This window comes from Theropithecus gelada, chromosome 4, assembly GCF_003255815.1.
Source record: "Theropithecus gelada isolate Dixy chromosome 4, Tgel_1.0, whole genome shotgun sequence".
Taxonomy (NCBI): Eukaryota; Metazoa; Chordata; class Mammalia; order Primates; family Cercopithecidae; genus Theropithecus; species Theropithecus gelada.
In genome coordinates, this window is record NC_037671.1 from 57,971,287 (window position 1) to 57,991,819 (window position 20,533).

At 34.8% G+C, this 20,533-nt stretch overlaps 2 protein-coding genes across 5 annotated transcripts in view; both read right to left on the reverse strand.

The window, feature by feature from the left end:
- Positions 1 to 20,533, reverse strand: part of BMP5 (bone morphogenetic protein 5) — a 123,150-nt gene that overhangs the window by 70,356 nt on the left and 32,261 nt on the right. The gene's annotated exons all lie outside the window — the stretch shown is intronic.
- LOC112622804 (histone H3.3-like) lies at positions 17,383 to 17,928 on the reverse strand. The gene has a single exon (XM_025382698.1). It carries the CDS (start codon positions 17,847 to 17,849, stop codon positions 17,439 to 17,441), a length of 411 nt encoding a protein of 136 aa, XP_025238483.1. The 5' UTR covers positions 17,850 to 17,928; the 3' UTR covers positions 17,383 to 17,438.

Sequence of the window (20,533 nt, forward strand, 5' to 3'; positions counted from 1 at the left end):
AAAAAAAAAAAAAAAAAAAAAAAAAAAAGACATACTGAGGCCGGGCGCGGTGGCTCAAGCCTGTAATCCCAGCACTTTGGGAGGCCCAGACGGGCGGATCACGAGGTCAGGAGATCGAGACCATCCTGGCTAACATGGTGAAACCCCGTCTCTACTAAAAAATACAAAAAACTAGCCGGGCGCGGTGGCGGGCGCCTGTAGTCCCAGCTACTCGGAAGGCTGAGGCAGGAGAATGGCGTGAACCCGGGAGGCGGAGCTTGCAGTGAGCAGAGATCCGGCCACTGCACTCCAGCCTGGGCGGCAGAGCGAGACTCCGTCTCAAAAAAAAAAAAAAAAAAAAAAGACATACTGAGATCAGGGGTTAATGCTTTTTTTCCTAGTACCCTCCCCTTATCTCAGACCAAAAATGACATTTGTCTCATGTGAGAATAGAAAGAGTGTTTAGTAACAAACAAAAACTTTCGTCAATGAATTTGCTTATAATAATTGTATTTAAAAGGAGACCACAGCAGCCTGTCCAAATTCTTCTATGTGCTGACCTATCTAACAAGATCAAGAGGGGGTGCATTTTGCCAAACAGCCATACATAGACTTCACTAATCCCAGACTCTTCTCTCATTGTCATTTATGATACACAGAAGTTTTGAAGATTTCCAGGTGTAAGCCATTTAATATCACCATAAAAATGTAAAAAGGAAACTTTACAATGATACTCTTTATGGATGGAGGTGTAGATCATCCCAAATAATATCATGTAAAATTATTCCATTCAAATAAGTCCATCAACATAGGGTTATTTACTTGAGCTGATGGTTGCCAACAGTCCTCTCTAAAAAAACTAAAATAAGTTGCTTTCCTATACACACACACAAACTCACAGAAAAAAAAACCATTAAAACTTCAGCAAAACTTAATACATTTTATCACCCAAATCACAAACACAACAATGATGGTGAATACACTTCCTTCTGCTTCTAGGGAGCAGGTTTTTTTGTGTCTACTCCAAACTATGTGAAACTACAGAGCTATCTAGAGAAACAGAAAACTCAACTACGCTAGTAGAAGAAGAGAAATAATGTATTATTATATTTTGGTTTAAAAAGTGGTAACATCAAAGCATACAAAATGTAAAATATGAATCAAATCATTCACATCCCATGATTAATGGACTGATAGTGAAAAGAAGCAGAATTGCCTTTATATAAGCACCAAACTATGTCCTAAGTGCTCTGAATTGTCAAAGTTCTGCAAAGGTTAAACTCTGTTTAAGAAACACACTGAAGACTTTTATGGTTGAGATATAACTTAACAGAAGTTAATGACTGATAGAAGTTGTTTTTTTTGTTTTGTTTTGTTTTTATTTTTTTCCTCCCAAGCAGATATCTCTCTGAATGACTTTATCACTAATAGAAACTGGAGGAAATTGTCCTGGGCTAAATATTTTCATGTCTACATTATCTGAAGAGTAGAATTAATTAACAGAGGATTACAGTTTTATCTCTGTAGTGATTTATCTGCAGTTTTAAGGAGATGCATTCATGGGCAATCAGTCTTAATCTCCCACACAAGAGCTGTAACTTGGAAGACACAAATAGCAGCAGTAGCTGTAAGGCAAAGATAGCATTCTCCCAGGAGCCTAGCCAGCTGTTGAAAGAATACAGATCATTGTTTGCTGCTGAGTGCAAAAAATCATTAAGAGATTACTCATAGAATTATTACTAATCTGTGTTGCATTGTAAAAGTGAAAAAAAAAAAAAGCAAAGATATCATGTGACTACCAAGATGCATCACTTTCCACGATATCCTTCACTAACTCGTCTACCAAAAAACAAACCTGGTTCTATAATGACTTATTTATTGGTCAGTGAAAGAGTATGTACATGTTTTCCATGAATGGATAACCATTCCAAAGAGTGTGGAAAACTCTAGATTCCAGAAGTCTTAAGAGCCTTTTAATACACAGTAATGTGTGACTTGAATGAAAGAAAATTGTCCCCCTGAATGTTTTGTTTCAAAGAATAATTTCAATTGACTTTCAAATTTTCTATGATTATGATCCTCATACTCATAAACACTTCATGAATACAGTTTTATAAAGAAGTAAAATCTCAAAGAATTACTAGATAGTTAAATAATTGTAATACTCTACTATAACTAAACAAATTGATTTTCCAAATCAATTTAAAATATGCATATAATTTTGAAATTTAAGAAATTTAATTGTTGATCAAATATTTATATATTATACTTTAAAAATATAATAGTTTAGAAACAGAAAGAATTAAGTCTTACATAAAGGAAGTTCTAAAATTAGAATGAAGTTGGTCTCAAGGTATTCCTGTTTTCTTTAAATTAGGCCTAGCAATGAGCTTCCAGTGATTATTTAGAATACCATAATGACAACAGCTATACATACCAAGCATTAGTATGAAAATTATATATTTAATAATTAAATTAATAACAAATAATGGTAGCAATAAATTAATGATGGCGTTAATAAAATTAATAAATTTTAATTTTTTGTTTCTTCCCCCTAATTGGATCCAACAAGGTGGAGCTTCCATTATCTCCCTCATGGTACAGATAAGCAATATTAACTTCCTCACTGTCACAGAGTTAGTTATCACAAAGCCAGAGACAATATCTAGATCTTATTACTCCTAATATTCTTTGCATGAACGTTTCAACTAATAATATGCCACTTCTGTCTCAGGGCAAAGTTTTCCTGTTCCATTCCAGAACAATGTTTCTGCTTGAGCCTTACTCCCAAGCTCCTATGCTCATTCTTAGCATGCTCTCTCCTCTTGTCCGGTTAGTTTCTTCCTTTTTCCTCTACCTTAAGTCAGTGTTGTGGAGACAACAGAGCACTGGGAACACACTTGCAGATGAACAAAGCTGGGTGTATTGACTTGTTTCAACTTGTGTTATGGGATGGATGCCACAGCAAATCTCAGTAAAAGGCTGTTAGAAAGGACTCATTAGAATTGTGTTAAGTAATATAGTAGAAAGTTCTAAGAGGAAGGGTTTTCCTCTGGCCTGAATGCTCTTAGGAAGCAGAGGTAAATTAGTCATTTGGTATCTTAATAAAATTTTCTAGAAGGTAGATGTCATTGTGGTTTAAAAAAAAGTTTGTTATCTTGGAGTTAAAAAAAAAAACTGCAGGCTAGGTTTCTACAACTGTGGATAGATAAAAATAATTGTATTTACTTGACATCTTGTTTATATATTGTTGGAACACATAACACATATTTGAACATTCACAAATTGCCAAGAAATATCAGTCTAATCAAATTTACTGGTTCTTACAATTTTTTTAAAGCCTTAAAGTCATTTAGTTATTTTTATCACTGAGAATAACAATGCATTCCGAAGTACACACATAGTTTACTATTGTTTTTATTATGAGCATTTTAGGAAGGAAAAATTATTAATTGAATGTTAGAAGCAAATATGCATCTTTTGTGGGTGAAATGTTAATATTAAATGTCAAAAATTAGAATACCCATAAATGGTGGTACTTGACTGATTCATTCTGTATAATGAAAAATGGTTAATGATGAATGAGTATATTTACTACACAAATAATGTATCTCAATGACACTGTGTACAAATATTTGAGAATGTTTTGTGTTTACCTGTAAGGAGTTAAGATAAAGGCATAACGGTGTGATAGTCATCTTTTGGTCAATATTTAGTTCTTACATTTTCTTTAGTGGAAAAATCTGTTCCTTTTATAGATTGTCTGGCAGCTAGAGGTCAACCATTCTAATCTCACCAGATTTCACTAAATGATCTTGTGAATTCTTCTGCTCTATCAGTAAAATAAAACAGTTTTTAACCACCTTTAGGTGATAGAGGTTACAGTAAGTCCATGTACAGAAAAGACTTTCCTTACATCTTGAAATCAATGAGTTGATAGTTTATCTACAGTGAATATTTGTGGTTACATGACAAAAACAGGTCAAAGGTTTTGTGAGTTTTCTTCTGAAATTGTTCAGTGCCTTCTCTAGTGACTGATAATTGAAAACAGAGATTGGGACTATCAAATGTGGTGGGTGACAGATAAGTAGTAGATTAATGCCAATACTTGGTTACAAGACACTAAAAGGTCAGAAGTCACATGAATTAGCTATTGTGCTACTGTGAAAAGACAGACATCAAAAGTCTATTATCCCCTTTAGTAGCTCTTAGCCTAGCTTGAAATCCATTCTCAATTCTTTAGGTTATAATATAGAAGTAATCTCCATGTCATTTTACATATGATGTCAAAGTGAAGCCACTCACCCTAAGTATATCAATAGTTGGAGTTTGCATATTTTATTTACATAATAAATATTTTTTTAAAAAATCACATTTTTAGTGTATTCAATGTTCATCTTGGTATATTTTAGGAACATTTTATTTAGAAAAAAATAGTTATACTCAATGAAAAGAACACTTGAAAAAATAAAGAAGTTGACAAGTATATTACATTTGCTCAATATTTCTCTATGGGGAAATGGAGTGGGTTTAAGACACAGTTGGTATACTTTAAAGGATATGAGGATTTTTGTAGCTGAACAAATATCTCAAATCAACCACTTTAAATTTTAAATTGGTATGATAACTTTCATAGAGTTCACTCAAGTTCAATTTGTGGTTCAATCTGTCATTTTACAAAAAGACAAACTATAAATTTTTCTGCCAAATGGATTACATCAGTGAAGTTTGGTACATGGAGGTATAATCACAAAGAAATGTGATTATCATATTGAATAATATAAAATTAATAGAGACACATTATTTAATTTTACAGGTTTCTAAGATTAGGAATAAAACTGTAAGAATATATTACCTATACACTCTAAAATTAATATAGGAGTAGCTGATGTATCTGTTTAGGCAAGAACTGCAAGTGGCCCATGTTTGTTTCCTAAGAAGTGATTATTTGCTTTCTGTCTCCCCCAGTAGATTGTAAGCTTGATAACAGCAGCACTTTTGTTGGGCTTACTACCGTACATTCTTCCTCACCTCAACCCCTAGCACACAGTAGGTATTCATATACATGTATAATAAATAAATATAGGAATATATGCTGGTTTTCTTGTTTTGTTTTTTTTTCAGCTTTTGTTTTGATTTTTGTTTTACTGTTTCACAAAGGAGGTTAAATCCAGACTTTGCCATTCCAGCGAATTCAAAAGCAGAACCCCTCAATCATCTACTGTGGCACAGCCCTGCCATGCCACAAAATAGTATTAATGTTAGTTCTAATAATATATATATATTTTTTACTTTCTTCTTCAAAAGAAATTCAAAAATATAGTGATAGCTAGACAGAATCCTAATGTCACACGTTTATTTTCAGTTTCACGCTACCTGTGTTGGTACTTAAAAACATATGCTAATGTAATAGAATCTCTATAATTCTTTAATGAATATATTACTCTTGAGGAAGAAAAAAGGTAATTGAAAAAATACGTAACAATGCAAAAAAACATTTATCTTACAATTATTATCAGAATTGTATTAAAGTCATCCACAGAATGAATTATGCATTGCAAAAGACAACATATGATGTTTTTGAACATAATTTTTATATTCTCATTGATTTTTTGCTTATGCATATAAAAATATTCCACCCAACTGTGTATATGTAATATAAGCAAATCTTTGGTAACATATTTATAATTTTTAAGCTTCTTTTTAAGGTGTTACGAACATTTGGTCCCTTCAAAAGTATGGTTGTTTTGTGTGTTTCTTTTATATTTGGTTGTTACAACTGCTATTATATGTCATTAAGTTTCCCTAACATCATCTTTACAAATTAAACTTTATCAGTCTTTACGTTTACAGTTAGAAACTGGAATACATAATACGTGACTTGCTTAACACCTCTTTATAGCACATTATTAAAATTGTGAATTATATGAATCAATTTATTGTATTTAAAGATGTATTGTATAATTGGAGAGTTACTTCAGAACATATGTGTATTTAATAAAGATGTAACAGGTGCCAGAATCAATAAAGAAATCACATGATCTTCCTACATTTTATTGAATGAGACCACACTGTAATTAGAGTCAAGGGATCCTTAGTGGTCTCAGTTCACAGAGTTTTCACATGAACAGTCTCATATTTGGGTTGATCTGGTTTCACACTCTTGGGCTTTTCCTTTGTATTGGGATTTCAGGTCAACCACAAAACTCAGAGCAAAACTCAGCTACATATCTTTGAGCAGTATCTGGTTTTGAGTTCAAATATACAAACCCTTCAAGTTTCTTAAGATGCACACCTGGAAACAACAATAAGTCTTTTGAGATTTATGTTAGACCATCTTATTTTAGGTTCAAATTTAATAATTTCCTGAGTCTCCAATCCAATGTTATGTTATCAGATGGTCTGTTTTCTGATGCTTATGCTGTTAAGTCTGACTTGTTCTTAATGTTATTTAGTAATCCATCTAACTAACTCATATGTACTGTTACATAAAACCTAAATTTACAATAGAAAAGGCTGAACTAAAACAACGTAAGCCACATAGTCTCCAAAATGGTCAGGAATTGATGATATATACTACTTCCAGAAATGATTGTATAAGGCAGATATAAGTTTGAGGTTAAAATAAGCATGTTTGAGTATTAGATGTTTACAAAGCAGGTAGATTCTTAGGTCTCTCTTCACATTCTGTGCTTTTGAGTGACTGTTCTTTCCTACATGAGAAGTTTAGACATTTCCTTTTTCCTAAAGAGGGGAAAGCAGAGGGTTATTGACTGGCAACACCAGGCACAATTAGAGTGTGTTAGCATACTCAAGACAGAGGAACTAGACAAGAACATTCACCCTGAATGCTAAATTCCCAGGCTTCTTTCTCCACTTGGTTGCCAGGATGTCGACAGCCAGGGTTATACCTTGCAGGCAAGAGAATGAGAATCCTCTTTTTGAAATCTGATGAATCCAAAGGGAAAAGACTAAGTTTCCACAAAATAGCAAAGAAACAGTATCCTAAAGGGTATCCTAAAGGGAAAATAATACTGACAGGTTCCACCCATATGCTAAGTTTCTAATCAGCATTTTAATATCTCACAGACAACCAATGATTACCAGATAGCTGAGAAAATTCTCCACTATGAGATACAAACGTAAAAATTGATTTTTTTAAGGAAAGGAACTTGAAGGAACCTACTAAAAAACTACCATATTATCCTTTGAGGGCTAAAAGAAACTGTTGCATCCATGGAACAAGTATTAATATAAATCCTGTAACATAGAAATAGAAATAGTCAATGCTAAAACATCTCTTGGAAGTAAAGCAGAAAGTTATTTTCTGCTTTGAAAGATTGAATCAAGGAAATTCTCAAAAAAAAAAGAGAGCAATTAGAAGTGGAAAATTAGAAAAGACTTTAAAAAAATTTTTAAAAAGTAAAGAATTAGCCAATTAATAGTTTCTGGAAAGAGAGATGAAGAAAAAAAGAAAAAGGAAATCATCAAACAAATGGTTCAATTCACTTATCTGAAGTACAAAAAATTTCAAGATTTAAAACCAGTGTTCCCAGCTCAGTGGACGCACATCATTGTGAACATTTAGAACATTGGAGGCAAACAGATGATTTTACAGGCTTCCAGAGACAAAATACAAATCACATGCATTTAAGAAATAAGTAAACCAGAAAAAAGACGAAGACATGGGTTACAGGAAAGAGAAGGTCTAACACAGAGAGAGAGAAAAATAATGCTTATGAAGGGAGATCTCAGGACAACAGCTGTGCTCCAGGTATAGGAGGCAAATAGTCCCTATTGGAACAGCGTGATTCAACAGAAAGATATATTAAGGGCTAACATCACAAAGATTCCATTTACCATTTGTACCATCTTTTGGACCTGACAAAGTCTAGGTTAGTCAAGACTTGAATTGTACCCACAAGTAGTTCTCTTGACATGTCTTCATGAAGTTCTTGCTCTCTCCTCAAAGACAGGCTGCCTCTTGGGTCATTTGAGAACACTCACTTCTCCCTAGTGAATTTCTGTTTTCTTTTTTCCCCTACTACTGAGAGCTGTCTATTGATCACAGTGAGCCTGGAAACTGAGAATGCAGAAAAGCTCACCTCCCCTCACCATGTTTCAGTTGGCTGGACTGTATCTGGTCCACATGGCAGATCCCCCAAATCCCCGGGACAAAAGCTCACCAGAAAAGAGTCTTTAAAAACTGTTAAGCAAATGAAGCCAGGATTTTACTCAGAGGCTGTGTTTATCTCGTCTTCTGAAAGAATTCACTAAGCACCTTTATTTAAATATCTAGCTTTGTGCTTCTCATCTGTTTTAATACTAATTGGTTTTACATGTACTTATATGTGAAATATATTTCATAAAACATGACATATCTAATTGAAGAAAAATTAACTTATCCAAGTTCATATGTATAGTAATCTATGGAGCATGAATTCAAATCTGTACCTGACCACACCAGTGCCTCCTATGAAACGTTACAGGAAGTTACTAAATTTCTTTTTGAGTTTTATCTTTTTGCTCTGTCACAGTGTTAATGCAAATTCCAAAATTCTGTGTCTCACTTTTCATTTGGGTTTTGTTCCTTTAAAACTAATTCATAATCCAGGTGCAGTGGTTCATGCCTATAATTACAGCACTTTCAGAGACTAAGGCAAGAGGATCGCTTGAGGCCAGGAGTTTGAGACCAGCTTGTGCAACATAGCAAGACCCTGTCTCTACAAAAATTAAAAGAAACAATTAGTGGCCGGGCGCGGTGGCTCAAGCCTGTAATCCCAGCACTTTGGGAGGCCGAGGCGGGTGGATCACGAGGTCAGGAGATCGAGACCATCCTGGCTAACATGGTGAAACCCCCGTCTCTACTAAAAATACAAAAACTAGCCGGGCGTGGTGGCGGGCGCCTGTAGTCCCAGCTACTCGGAGGCTGAGGCGGGAGAATGGCGTGAACCCGGGAGGCGGAGCTTGCAGTGAGCCGAGATCGCGCCACTGCACTCCAGCCTGGGCGACACAGCGAGACTCCGTCTCAAAAAAAAAAAAAAAAGAAACAATTAGTTGGGCATGGTGGCACATGCCTGTAGTTCTAGCTACTCAGGAGACTCAAGCAGGAAGATGACTTGAGCCCAGGAGTTCAAGGTTAAAGTGAGATATGATCATGCCACTGCACTCCAGCCTGTGCAACAGAGCAAGATCCTGTCTCTAGGAAATAAAAAATAAATAAATCAGAGATATGAGGAATATCCAACACTAGGGAGCATTTTCAGTAATCTGCATGGCATTGACCACAGTATAGGATGTTTAGACTGCAAAATGCAAGTGTTATTCCTACAATCACATCTAAGTACAACAAAAATTGCTCTTGTATAGAAACGGCAAATGTACTGAAAGTTCTGCTTCATTTTCTCGCCCCTTGATGTGTGTTCACAGCCTCAAATAAGGCATGACTTTGAAAACATATCAACATCACTAACCAGCCTATGCCACATTGGTTTTAATACATAGTGAAAACAAAAATTATCTCAAACCTAAGTCGTGCTTTACAGATTTCCAGTTATAACAGGCTTTATTCTTTTTCTGCTTTTGAAGGAAACCAGCAAAACTTAAAATAACTCTAGGAAGCCATGTAAATAATCATTACACAGAACAGAGCTGACCTGACAAGGGTAATGGAAAGGATTAGGTGAATTCATTTGAAAGAGAAACTGAATGCATCTGAAAGAATGAGGGGCTAAAAAAGTTCATTAATATTTATTACCTAGTAAATTCAAGCAATATGTTAACAGGACAGGAATCTCTGAAGCATAAAAGTCTGTGTTATTAACTATGTTAATAACGGCACAGAAACTAAAGGATATAGTGTCTCTGTTCTTCTTACCCAAAATCATGCAGGATATCCCATATTCAATCATGGAATCCTAATGAATTTATAAAGCTTTGGTATATACTCAGAAGTCCCACAATGTCCAGAGAGAACCACTAACAATAATGATGACGACTATGAAAATTTTAATACAGTTATGAGACATTATGCAAAAATCTATAATTTCATTTAATACAATATGTCTTTAGTAAAAGAAAAAAGAAGAAAACAGTTTTCTCATCTATTGAATGATTATCATTTTGGGCACATGATTGGGGAACAAAGGGTATCTTCCTGAAAGCAATCATCTAATTACCCTCTGAGGTGACTTGATTCTAGACGAAATATAGGTCATGGAATTAGCGTTAGTTAAATTGAGCATTTTTTCATCTGTGATTAATGTGTTGCTTGTTGAAATTTTAAATTGTCTTGTTCTATTGAAGTCACTTTAGGGTAGACTTTACTAACAGAAACTTCCTTTCCTTGCTTCTTTAATCCTGCTTTTCATTATCCCTAGTTATATTCTGAAAAAAGAATTCAAAAATAAAAGTAAATATTACTAATATTATCTGCATTCAACTGATAAGTAAAACTAGATATTCATGTATGTAACATGCCTTGCTTCTTATCTCTGACACAGAAGGCCATCTTCATTGTTTCTGAGGATTCTGAACTGCCTCAAAGGGAACCTTGCACTCAGCTGCTTTCATGTTTTGTTTTGTTTTGTTTTTTTCAGGCTAATATACATTCACTTAGATTATGGCTATAAAAATTTAACTATCATTTTATTAAACTTTTTCATATGGCAGATACTATACTGGCTGTTAAGGGAATACACACCATCCTTTCCCCAAAAAAAGTAAAACTCATAATTTACAAACCCTCATTGACTTATTTATGAAAATAAATAAAATAACATGTTTAAATGGACAGAAACAGATTCTATATGTGCTTACATAACAAACAAATAACATAAAATCCCATATGGAGGCCAGGTGTAGTGGCTCACGCCTGTAATTCCAGCACTTTGGGAAGCTGAGGCGGGTGGACCACCTGAGGTCGGGGGTTTGAGACCAGCCTGGCCAACACAGCTAATCCATGTCTCTACTAAAAATTAAAAAAAAAAAAAAAAAATAGCTGGGCCTCGTGGCGGGTGCCTGTAATCCCAGCTAGTTGGGAGACTGAGGCAGGAGAATCCTCTGAACCCAGGAGGCAGAAGTTGGAGAGAGCCGAGGTTGTGAAATTACACTCCAGCCTGAGCAACAAGAATGAAACTCCATCTCAAAAAAAAAAAAAAAAAAAAAAAAAAATTCTATGTGGAGTTAGTTTGAGAAAAATTCATTGTGAATAGCAATTCTTAATTGGTCTTTTGACACAACCTCATTAGCAGAAAAATATTTACATTATTTTTCAATATATTTTCTAAAAATACTTTTATGAGAACCAAGACCTTGTCCCCAATTTTTCCCACCAAATTCTCAACAATGAAAAAATAAGAAAACCCAAGATTACATCAAAAGCATATGAAAACAAATGCAAATGTGTAACATGGGTGGGGCAAAACTTCCTGAGCAGAAATTATTTCTTGGATTTCAAATGCATATGTACAGGAAAACTCTGACTTAGTTAAACAATACTGTTTAACATTTAGCATTACATACTAACTTGCAAATCAACTCAAACTGCAAATCTAGCTCTATTCATATTTACTGAGCAACTGTTAGGTACAAGCTGCTCAGCTTGAAGTTGTGAATGAAAAGCAGCTTTCATTGTTAACAGTGCATATCATAGCATATTATAGACAGTACTTTTGTGTTTAACGCTACGTCGTTCATTGCTCAGGAGTATATGGTCCTACTTCTTCTCCCTCTGTCTGAGGCTTGGATTATGTCCAATTTTTAGAAATCCATTTTTCCTTTCTAGAATGCCAACTATAGCCTACATTGTGTTCAAGAGGGAAATACAATAGAGCAAATTTGCAACACTTGAAAATCGCTTCAGTGGCAAGAGACTAACAAAAGAATTTTCTATCAGAAACAATTTGGGGAAAAGAGTTACAAACAGTTTTCAATTTAAACGTGAAACTAAAGTAAGAGATGAATTTAAAGTTAAACAGCATTAGACTGGAACTAAAGAATAGGGATGTAATATATACCACTGAAGGTATGTTTGCAATACATTTTGATTTAACACAATACAGTATTTTATTTCTTTCTTAAATATTAAATAAAATTATAACATCATCTATAGTTTTATTTAAATGTAAGCTACCTGGCTCAATTTTCCCAACCAAAACAAAACAACAAATTTGTAAAGTTGATTAAGATATCCAAAAGACTCACAAAATATCAGAGGATGAACAATTCTTTCAATTATAGATGATGTTTATTGAGTGCTTAAAGTATTTCATGAAATAAATTGAGGACTAAAAACACATTGTTTTATTAAGTACTATACAAAAATCAGTAACTGCAGTTCAAACTAATCTTGAAAGTGATTATTATTGCATATTTGCAACAAAATTGTTAACATTAAGTAGCAAATATTAACCGAATTATATAATATGTACGTATGTAACTATTTTGCAAAGCCTAGAGAGCATATTTTAAAAGTAAAAACAAACAGAAACCTTTTTCTATTACTCTAGAGAGGTTTAAATCTAGAAGTCTAGCATGAAAAATCTAAATCGACAAGACTTGGTTAGCCGAGTTACGTAATAAATCAGTAGTCAGAATGAGATTTTTGTCTACTGACTTTGTAGATTGCCAGTTGACAATATCTAGGCTGTAAAGATCTTAACTGCCTAACCTCACCCTACCAACACACACACGCACGTAGGCATTATGGAAGACCTCCCAGGTTATCTTGTTTACCCTCCCAGCCTTTAGACCGGTGCCGACTAACATATTCCAGAGAGTGCTGTCAACTCTATGTTCACACAGCTGTACTTTTGTGATTTTTTATTCCAGTGCAAAGAATCAGTGTTAGGAAGTTCCTTGAATCTATCTCAAATGTTGTTTCACACTAAAACCTAAAACACTTCTTAAACTGAACTACAGGGATATAAAAATTTTAAATCAGGCAAAATATGTAGAAAAATAAAATAATTGTAAGCAAACTTCTTCAAATTTGTAAGAAGTAATGCTGTCAAATGTGTGTTTATTATTTTTTTTTTGGGTATTGAAAGTATGGGAAGACTTGCTAAAAATTACGTAAAAAAGTAACTTTGTTTTTCTTTTTTTTTTTTTTTTGAGAAAGAGTCTGCTTCTGTTTTCTAGGCTGGAGTGCAGTGGCGCGATCACTGCGCACTGCAACCTCTGCCTCCTGGGTTCAAGGGTTCAAGCCATCCTTCCTGCTCAGCCTCCTGAGTAGCTGGAACTACTAATTAAAATGACTCTTTTATATCCTTATAAAATATAACTAATTTAGATAGATAGACAGACAGACAGATGGATGGATGGACGGAAGGAATTTACTTTGGTTTACTTCGGGCTAAATCAGCCAAGTCTTTTTAAAAATTTTTTTAGTTTGAAGTTTTGTGGATACATAGTAGGTGTATATACTTATGGGATACATGAGATGTTTCAATACAGACAGACAACGTGAAATAAGTACATCATGAAGAATAAGGTATCCATCCCCTCAAGCATTTATCCGAGTTACAAGTAGTCCAATTTTACTCTTTCAGTTATTTAAAAATGTACAATTAAGTTATTATTGACTGTAGTCATTCTGTTGTGCTACCAAAGAGTAGGTTTTATTCATTCTTTCTATTTTTTTTGTACCCATTAACCAAACCATCCCCATCTCCCTGCCAGCCTCCCACTACCCTTCCCAGTCTCTGGTAACCATCTTTCTACTCTCTATATACATGAGCTCAATTGTTCTGAATTTTAGATACCACAAATGTGAGAACATGAGTTGTTTGCGTTTCTGTGCCTGGCTCATTTTATTTAACCTAATGATATTTAGTTTCATCCATGTTGTTGCAAATGACTGGGTCTCATTTTTTTTCATGACTGAATAATACTCCATTGTGTACATGTTTCACAGTTTCTTCATCCATTCATCTATTGATGGTGGACACTTAGGCTGCTTCCAAATCTTAGCTATTGTAAACAGTGCTTTAACGAACACAGGAGTGCAGATATCTCTTTGACATACTGATTTCCCTTATTTTTTTTTTTCTTTTCTTTTTTTTTTTTTGTATATACCCAGCAATGGGATTGCCGAATCACTGGGTAGCTCAATTTGCATTTTTTCAAGGAACCTCCAAACTGTTCTCCACAGTGGTTATACTAATTTAGATCTCCAGCAACAGTGTACAAGGGTTCCCTTTTCTCCACATCCTCACTAGCATTTGTTACTGCCTGTCTTTTGGATATTAGCCATATTAACTGGGGTGAGCTGATATCTCATTGTAGTTTGGATTTGCACTTCTCTGATGATCAATGATGTTGAGCACCTTTTCATATGCCTGTTTGCCATCTGTATGTCTTCTTTTGAGAAATACCTATCCAAATCTTTTGGCTACTTTTTGATTAAATTATTAGATTTTTTTTCCTGTAGAGTTGTTTGAGCTCCTTAATCCCTTGCCAGGTGGGTAGTTTGCAAATATTTTCTCCCACTCCATGTGATGTCTCTTCACTTTGTTGATTTTTTCCTTTACTGTGCAGAAGCTTTTTAATTTGATGTGATCCCAAACCCCTGGGGATGTTTCTGAGATCTGGACCTTCTCCAGGTTATTTATATCACGTAAAAAACCTTTATCTTTAAAAAAATCTATCCTATTATTCCCTCTTGGAATCATTTATATAATCGTTTATTTTCGTGATGCTTTTGCTGCCATCCTTATCTAGAACAATTATAAATGTAAATAACATGTTCCACATGGTTTTTTCATTCTAATTCTGGTTTGGAATTTAATCCACCTCAAAAACAGCTTGAACAAACAGTTTTACAGAAATTGCAGAGACGACAAGTCTTTTAACTGTATATTTTAAACAACTGAATAAATTCTTCAATTACAGTGCTGTTATATTAGGCTTTTTTGAAATAAAAAAAAATCAGAATATAGCAAAATGACAACCCAACAGAAGCTACTATAGGCCATTCACAGCCACAAAATCTGCACACACACACACACGCACACATGCACAGGCACACACAAACATGCAGGCTCACTTTGCATGGTACAATGTTAACTTAAACTTTTGTATAAGGAAATTGTGTCCTCCTTTTGCAGTACTCCGTGGTGATTGCAGTTGCCATGGACCATGCAAAGCAAGGACATCATTCTGATATGGACCAATTTAACAAGGCACTGGTCCAAAAAGCATGGACTACCTGTATATATGCATTTGTGTGTGTATGTTCATATATGTATACATACACATGATATATACAAATACCCACACAATACACACAAAGTATTCTGTCATATTTTGTCTATGCTAAATCTTTTTGCATTAGAGTTATTTTCACATTCACGTTAAAGAAACTGTGAAGTAATTGCTCAAATTCATATATCTAAGATTTTTAATAGAACTCTTTCTTGAGACATAGTGAAAGGCACAGATCTTAAGGGTACAATTGTATAATTTGATGAGTTTGAACAAATGAATACATTTACCTAACTGAATTCCCAATCAAGATATAATTTGCATCTCCCTAGAAAATATTTTGCAGATTCATTCATGTTCTCAGATCTATCAATGTTCATTTTCTTTTTAGTGCTAAGTATTAATATTATATCATCTTGTGAGTATGCCATATCTAGATTGCATAAATCTATTGATGAATTATTGTGTCATTTCAAATTTAGTTATATATGAATATATCTGCAATAAATATTCTACTTATTTATTTCATTTTCATTTATTTAGAGGTTTTATTTATTTACTTTTATTTATAAGGTTTTTGTTTTTATTTATTCATCATTTATTTATTATTTTATTTCGAGGCAGGCTCTCACTCTGTCACGCAGGCTGGAGTATAGTGGTACAATCATAGCTCACTGCAGCCTCCTGAGCTCAAGGAATAATCTCACCTCAGCCTCCCAAGCAGGGAGGACTATAGGCATGCACCACCACCAGGCTAATTTTTAAATTTTTTGTAAAGACAAGGTCTCAATATGTTGCTCAGGCTAGTCTTGAACTCCTGGTCTCAAGCTATCCTCCCACCTTGGTTTCCCAAAGTGCTGGAATTATAGGCATGAGCCACCATGCTTGGTCTGTGAACAAAGATGTTTAATGTCTCTTGAATACATTAATACATAGGAACACAATTGTTGTGCCATAGGCTATATGTACATTTTCCTTACCAATACTGTTGCTGTCATCCTTTTTAAATTTTGCTATTGTAGACAGTATTTTAACTTCCATTTCCCTAGTGAATAATTAAATATCTTTCCAGACTTTTTTTTGCCATTCATATACCTATAAGAGGAGCTCTGCCTCCTGTTAAGTGTCTGTTCAATTTTTTGTCTATATACTATTAGGTTATTTATCTTATAATTACTTATTTGTAGAAATCAATATATAATTTAGACACATGTCCTTGGTTCAGTATGTATATTGATAATATTTTGTCTGAAGCTCTGACTTTCCTTTTAATAGTGTCTTATAAACAGAAATTTTTTATTTTGATAAAATCACAGTTTGTCTATTTCAGCTGTGTTTTACAGTTTTTAATATAGAAATCTTACACACTCTTCGTTAAATTTATTTTGATGCTATAGTAAATATTTCTTAATTTTATTTTCTAATTGTTTGATGTCAGTATACAGAAATACAATATTTTATATTAAGTTTGTATTGTGACCTTGCTGAATCCACTAACTTTTTTTCTTTTATTAACTGTGTAGGTTTTTCTTAGGACTTTAAAAATACTTATGCTGTCAGTAAATAAAGAGGATTTTATTTCTTCTTTTTAAATCTTTATGCCTTCTATTTCTCCTGATTTATTTTCCTGGTGAAGACCTCCAATTCAATGTTGAATAGACATAGTGAGCATAGATAATCTTACTTTATTCTTTATCTGAGAGGGAATCCACTCAGTATTTTACTTTCCAATATAATGTTAACTGTAAATTTTGTATAGATTTCCTTTATGATACTGATACTATTTGTCTGGTACTCTGACATTTTTCTTCCAGCATTTGTTATAATGTAGATTGCGTTGCTTTGAAATATTTGTACTTTCATTCATTTAAAATACATCTTTACCTACTTTAGTCATGTTTTCCTGTAAAAGTATGGATTTTTATCTTTTTTTTTTTCCAGAAAAATTTAACAGGTTTATTTATAATTATTATAAAGTTGAACCGCTGAAACTTGTTCACTGAAACATTTTAACTTGCATTAATGCTTTACGCCTCTGCATTTATATTAAAAATTCACACACAAATGAAAATGGAAAAACTGCCAATACCTGATTTCTGTCCCCTATTTTTCCACTCGCAATCATATACTTAGGTACCTTTTGACCCCATGGAAAAAAAATATCTAACGTTCAGAACTACCAATAACAGGAAGAAGAGAATTTTTTTTTTTTTTTTTTTTTTTGAGAATGAAATGTTTCCCATCATAGTGGATTCTTAAGCACGTTCTCCACGTATGCGGCGTGCTAGCTGGATGTCTTTTGGCATAATTGTTACACGTTTGGCATGGATAGCACACAGGTTGGTGTCTTCAAAAAGGCCAACCAGATAGGCCTCACTTGCCTCCTGCAAAGCACCAATAGCTGCGCTCTGGAAGCGCAGATCTGTTTTAAAGTCCTGAGCAATTTCTCGCACCAGACGCTGGAAGGGAAGTTTGCGAATCAGAAGTTCAGTGGACTTCTGATAACGTCTAATTTCACGGAGTGCCACAGTACCAGGCCTGTAACGATGAGGTTTCTTCACCCCTCCAGTAGAGGGCGCACTCTTGCGAGCGGCTTTTGTAGCCAGTTGCTTCCTGGGTGCTTTACCACTGGTCGATTTGCGGGCAGTCTGCTTTGTACGAGCCATGGTACAGAGACCTCCTTACTTACCCCCCTTCTCCTTCGGCTGTAGCTCGGCGAGCGAGAGGCGGCGCTGGCGTTAGAGAGCGACCTGATTTTTATCTTTTTAAAGTATTACTGCTTTATCATCTGATTTCCAATGTTTCAAATGAGAAATGAGACATCATTTGTATCATTGATTTACTCCATGTAATGTGTCTTTTTTCCTCTGGCTGCATTTAAGATTTTTTTCCTGATTTTCAGCTGCTTAAAGATGATGTAACTAGCTGTACATTTCAGAGTATAGTTCTCCTTAGGCTTCACTAAAGCTTTTTAGATCAGGGATATCCAACCCCCAGGCCACAGACTAGTACTGGCTGATGGTCTGTAGGAACCGGGCCGCACAGCAGGAGGAGGTAAGTAGTGGGTGAGGGGGCATTATGGCCTGAGTCCTGCCTCCTGTCAGATCAGCAGAGCCATTAGATTCTCACATGAGTGTGAACTCTACTGTCAACTGCACATGCAAGGGATCTTGGTTGCATGTTCCTTATGAGAATCTAATGGCTGATGGTCTGAGATGGAACAACAGTTTCATCGGGAAACCATCCCCCACCCTGCATCCATGGAAAAATTGTCTTCCTCAAAACCAATCCCTGGTGCCAAAAAGGGTAGGGGCTGCTGTTTTAGATCATTAGGTTGGTGTTGATGTTTTTCACCAAATTTTCAGTTATTTTTTTCTACTCATTTATTTTCTCTCCTCTCCTTCCAGAACTTCTTAAAAGTTATTTTAATATGCTCAACAGAATCTCACTGGTTACTGAAGCAACGTTTTTCTCCAAAAATCTTTGATTCTCTTTTCTTCAAATTGTTTCTATTGATTTGTCTTCAAGTATAATGGCCCAGAGTCCCTATATATTGTGTTACTTTGCTAAGGCTGCCACAACAAAGTGCCATAGACTGGTTAGCTTAAACCACAAAAATGTATTTTTTCATAGTACTGAAGGCTACAAGACCAAACTCAAGGTGTCACAGGTCTGGCGGTGTTGTTTGTTTGTAGGCATTTTCTTAGCATGCAGATGGTCACCCTCTTGCTGCCTCTTCACATGGCTGTCTCTCTGTGCACACACACACCCTGGTGTCTTTCTGTGGGTCCAAATGTCCTCTTTCTATATTGACATTAGCTCAGTTGAGTTATGTTTCACCCTAAAGGCTTTGTGTTAACTTAATCTCATTTTAAATGCCCTTATATCCAAATATAGTCACATCCTGAGGTACTGGGAGTTACAGCTTCAATATATGAATTTGGACAGAACAAAGTTCAGCCCATAACAGAGAGAAAAACAGAGAGAGAAAGAGAGAGAGAGATTTTTCCATACTTAAGCATATTCATACATTTCCAAATCCTTGTCTGCCAATTCAAATATCTGTATCATCTTGCAGTCCATTTCTATTAACTGCTATTGATCGTGAGTTTACAACATTTTTTTTTTAATTTTAGTTGGACATTATGAATGATATGTTGCAGAGAGTTTGTATGTTTTCATTTTCTAGTCTGTTGAGGTTTGCTGTCTGGATTCACCAGACATTTAGTTGTCCAGTGAATCCTCTTGGTCCTGTCAAAATTCATTTTGTGATTTCTTACAGGGGATCTATTTCAGTTTGTTCTTAGTTCTATGGCATGGCCCTATCTTGGTATCTTTACTCCTAAGATGTGGCCTTTCTGGGGTCCTAACCGAATGTCCAAGAAGTCAGCAAGTTCTCTCCACCCTGATTGGACAAGAATGTCCATGTTTACATGACTTGGCTTCTGGTGTGCCTGTTCAAGTCATCTCTGTAGCAGCTACTCTCTGCTAGGCCCTGCAGAGTCTCAGCCTACACATGCAGAATGCAACATTCTCCCCAGGTTTACAAGGAAAGCTCAGTGCCTCCACATAGTACCTTTATTTATAGTGTCTTTCCTAGAAAATTCCAACTGCCTCAGGAACGCCAGACTCCAATCACTGCCTCCTCAATTCACTGGCTGCTGCTCTCAGCTAAGGTTTCACCTTCTTGCATCACACTAGCCCCTCAAAAAAAAAAAAAAAAATGCCCCAACACAGAAAACCTGGGCAAATCTGGGACTTCTTTTGTGAGTACCCATTCTGTTGAAGATTATAATCCTCCATTGTCTGCTGTCTGATACCTAAAAAAGTTGCCTTATATATTTTTTTCACAATTTCACTGGAATTATTTGTTTTGTTGTGTTATATTTATTAGCTTTGAAGGTACAAGTCTAAAATTAATCTACCATAAGCGAAAGAGCAAATCACATTTATACATTTCTTAGTTTAGCTAAAATTACATACATCAACTGTAAAATATTATTTCGCTTCACCCATTTAATTGCTTCATCTTTGCTGTGAGACTGAAAAGAATCTGATTGCTTGTTTATACCAGATGCAGCCTCCTAAGTATAAACATCATTAAATCTTCTCCTTATAATTGAAACAGATTCTTATGAAAACTTTAAAGCAAAAAAAAAGTAAATAAAATAAAACATTAAGATTTTTTTCTAGTTTGCCTAATTTTTTTATAACAGTAATTTTCACGGCTATATCACACCATGTAAAACACCTTTTTCTCTAATATCATAAGTTAGGATATATGTATTTGTAGACTTACTGATAAGTACTAAGCTGTTAAAGCAGCCTGGCTATTTCATTAAATTGTTTC

Bases quoted from the DNA above. Each gene is read 5' to 3' on its own strand.
- LOC112622804 (XM_025382698.1), bottom strand. From the start codon at position 17,849: ATGGCTCGTACAAAGCAGACTGCCCGCAAATCGACCAGTGGTAAAGCA.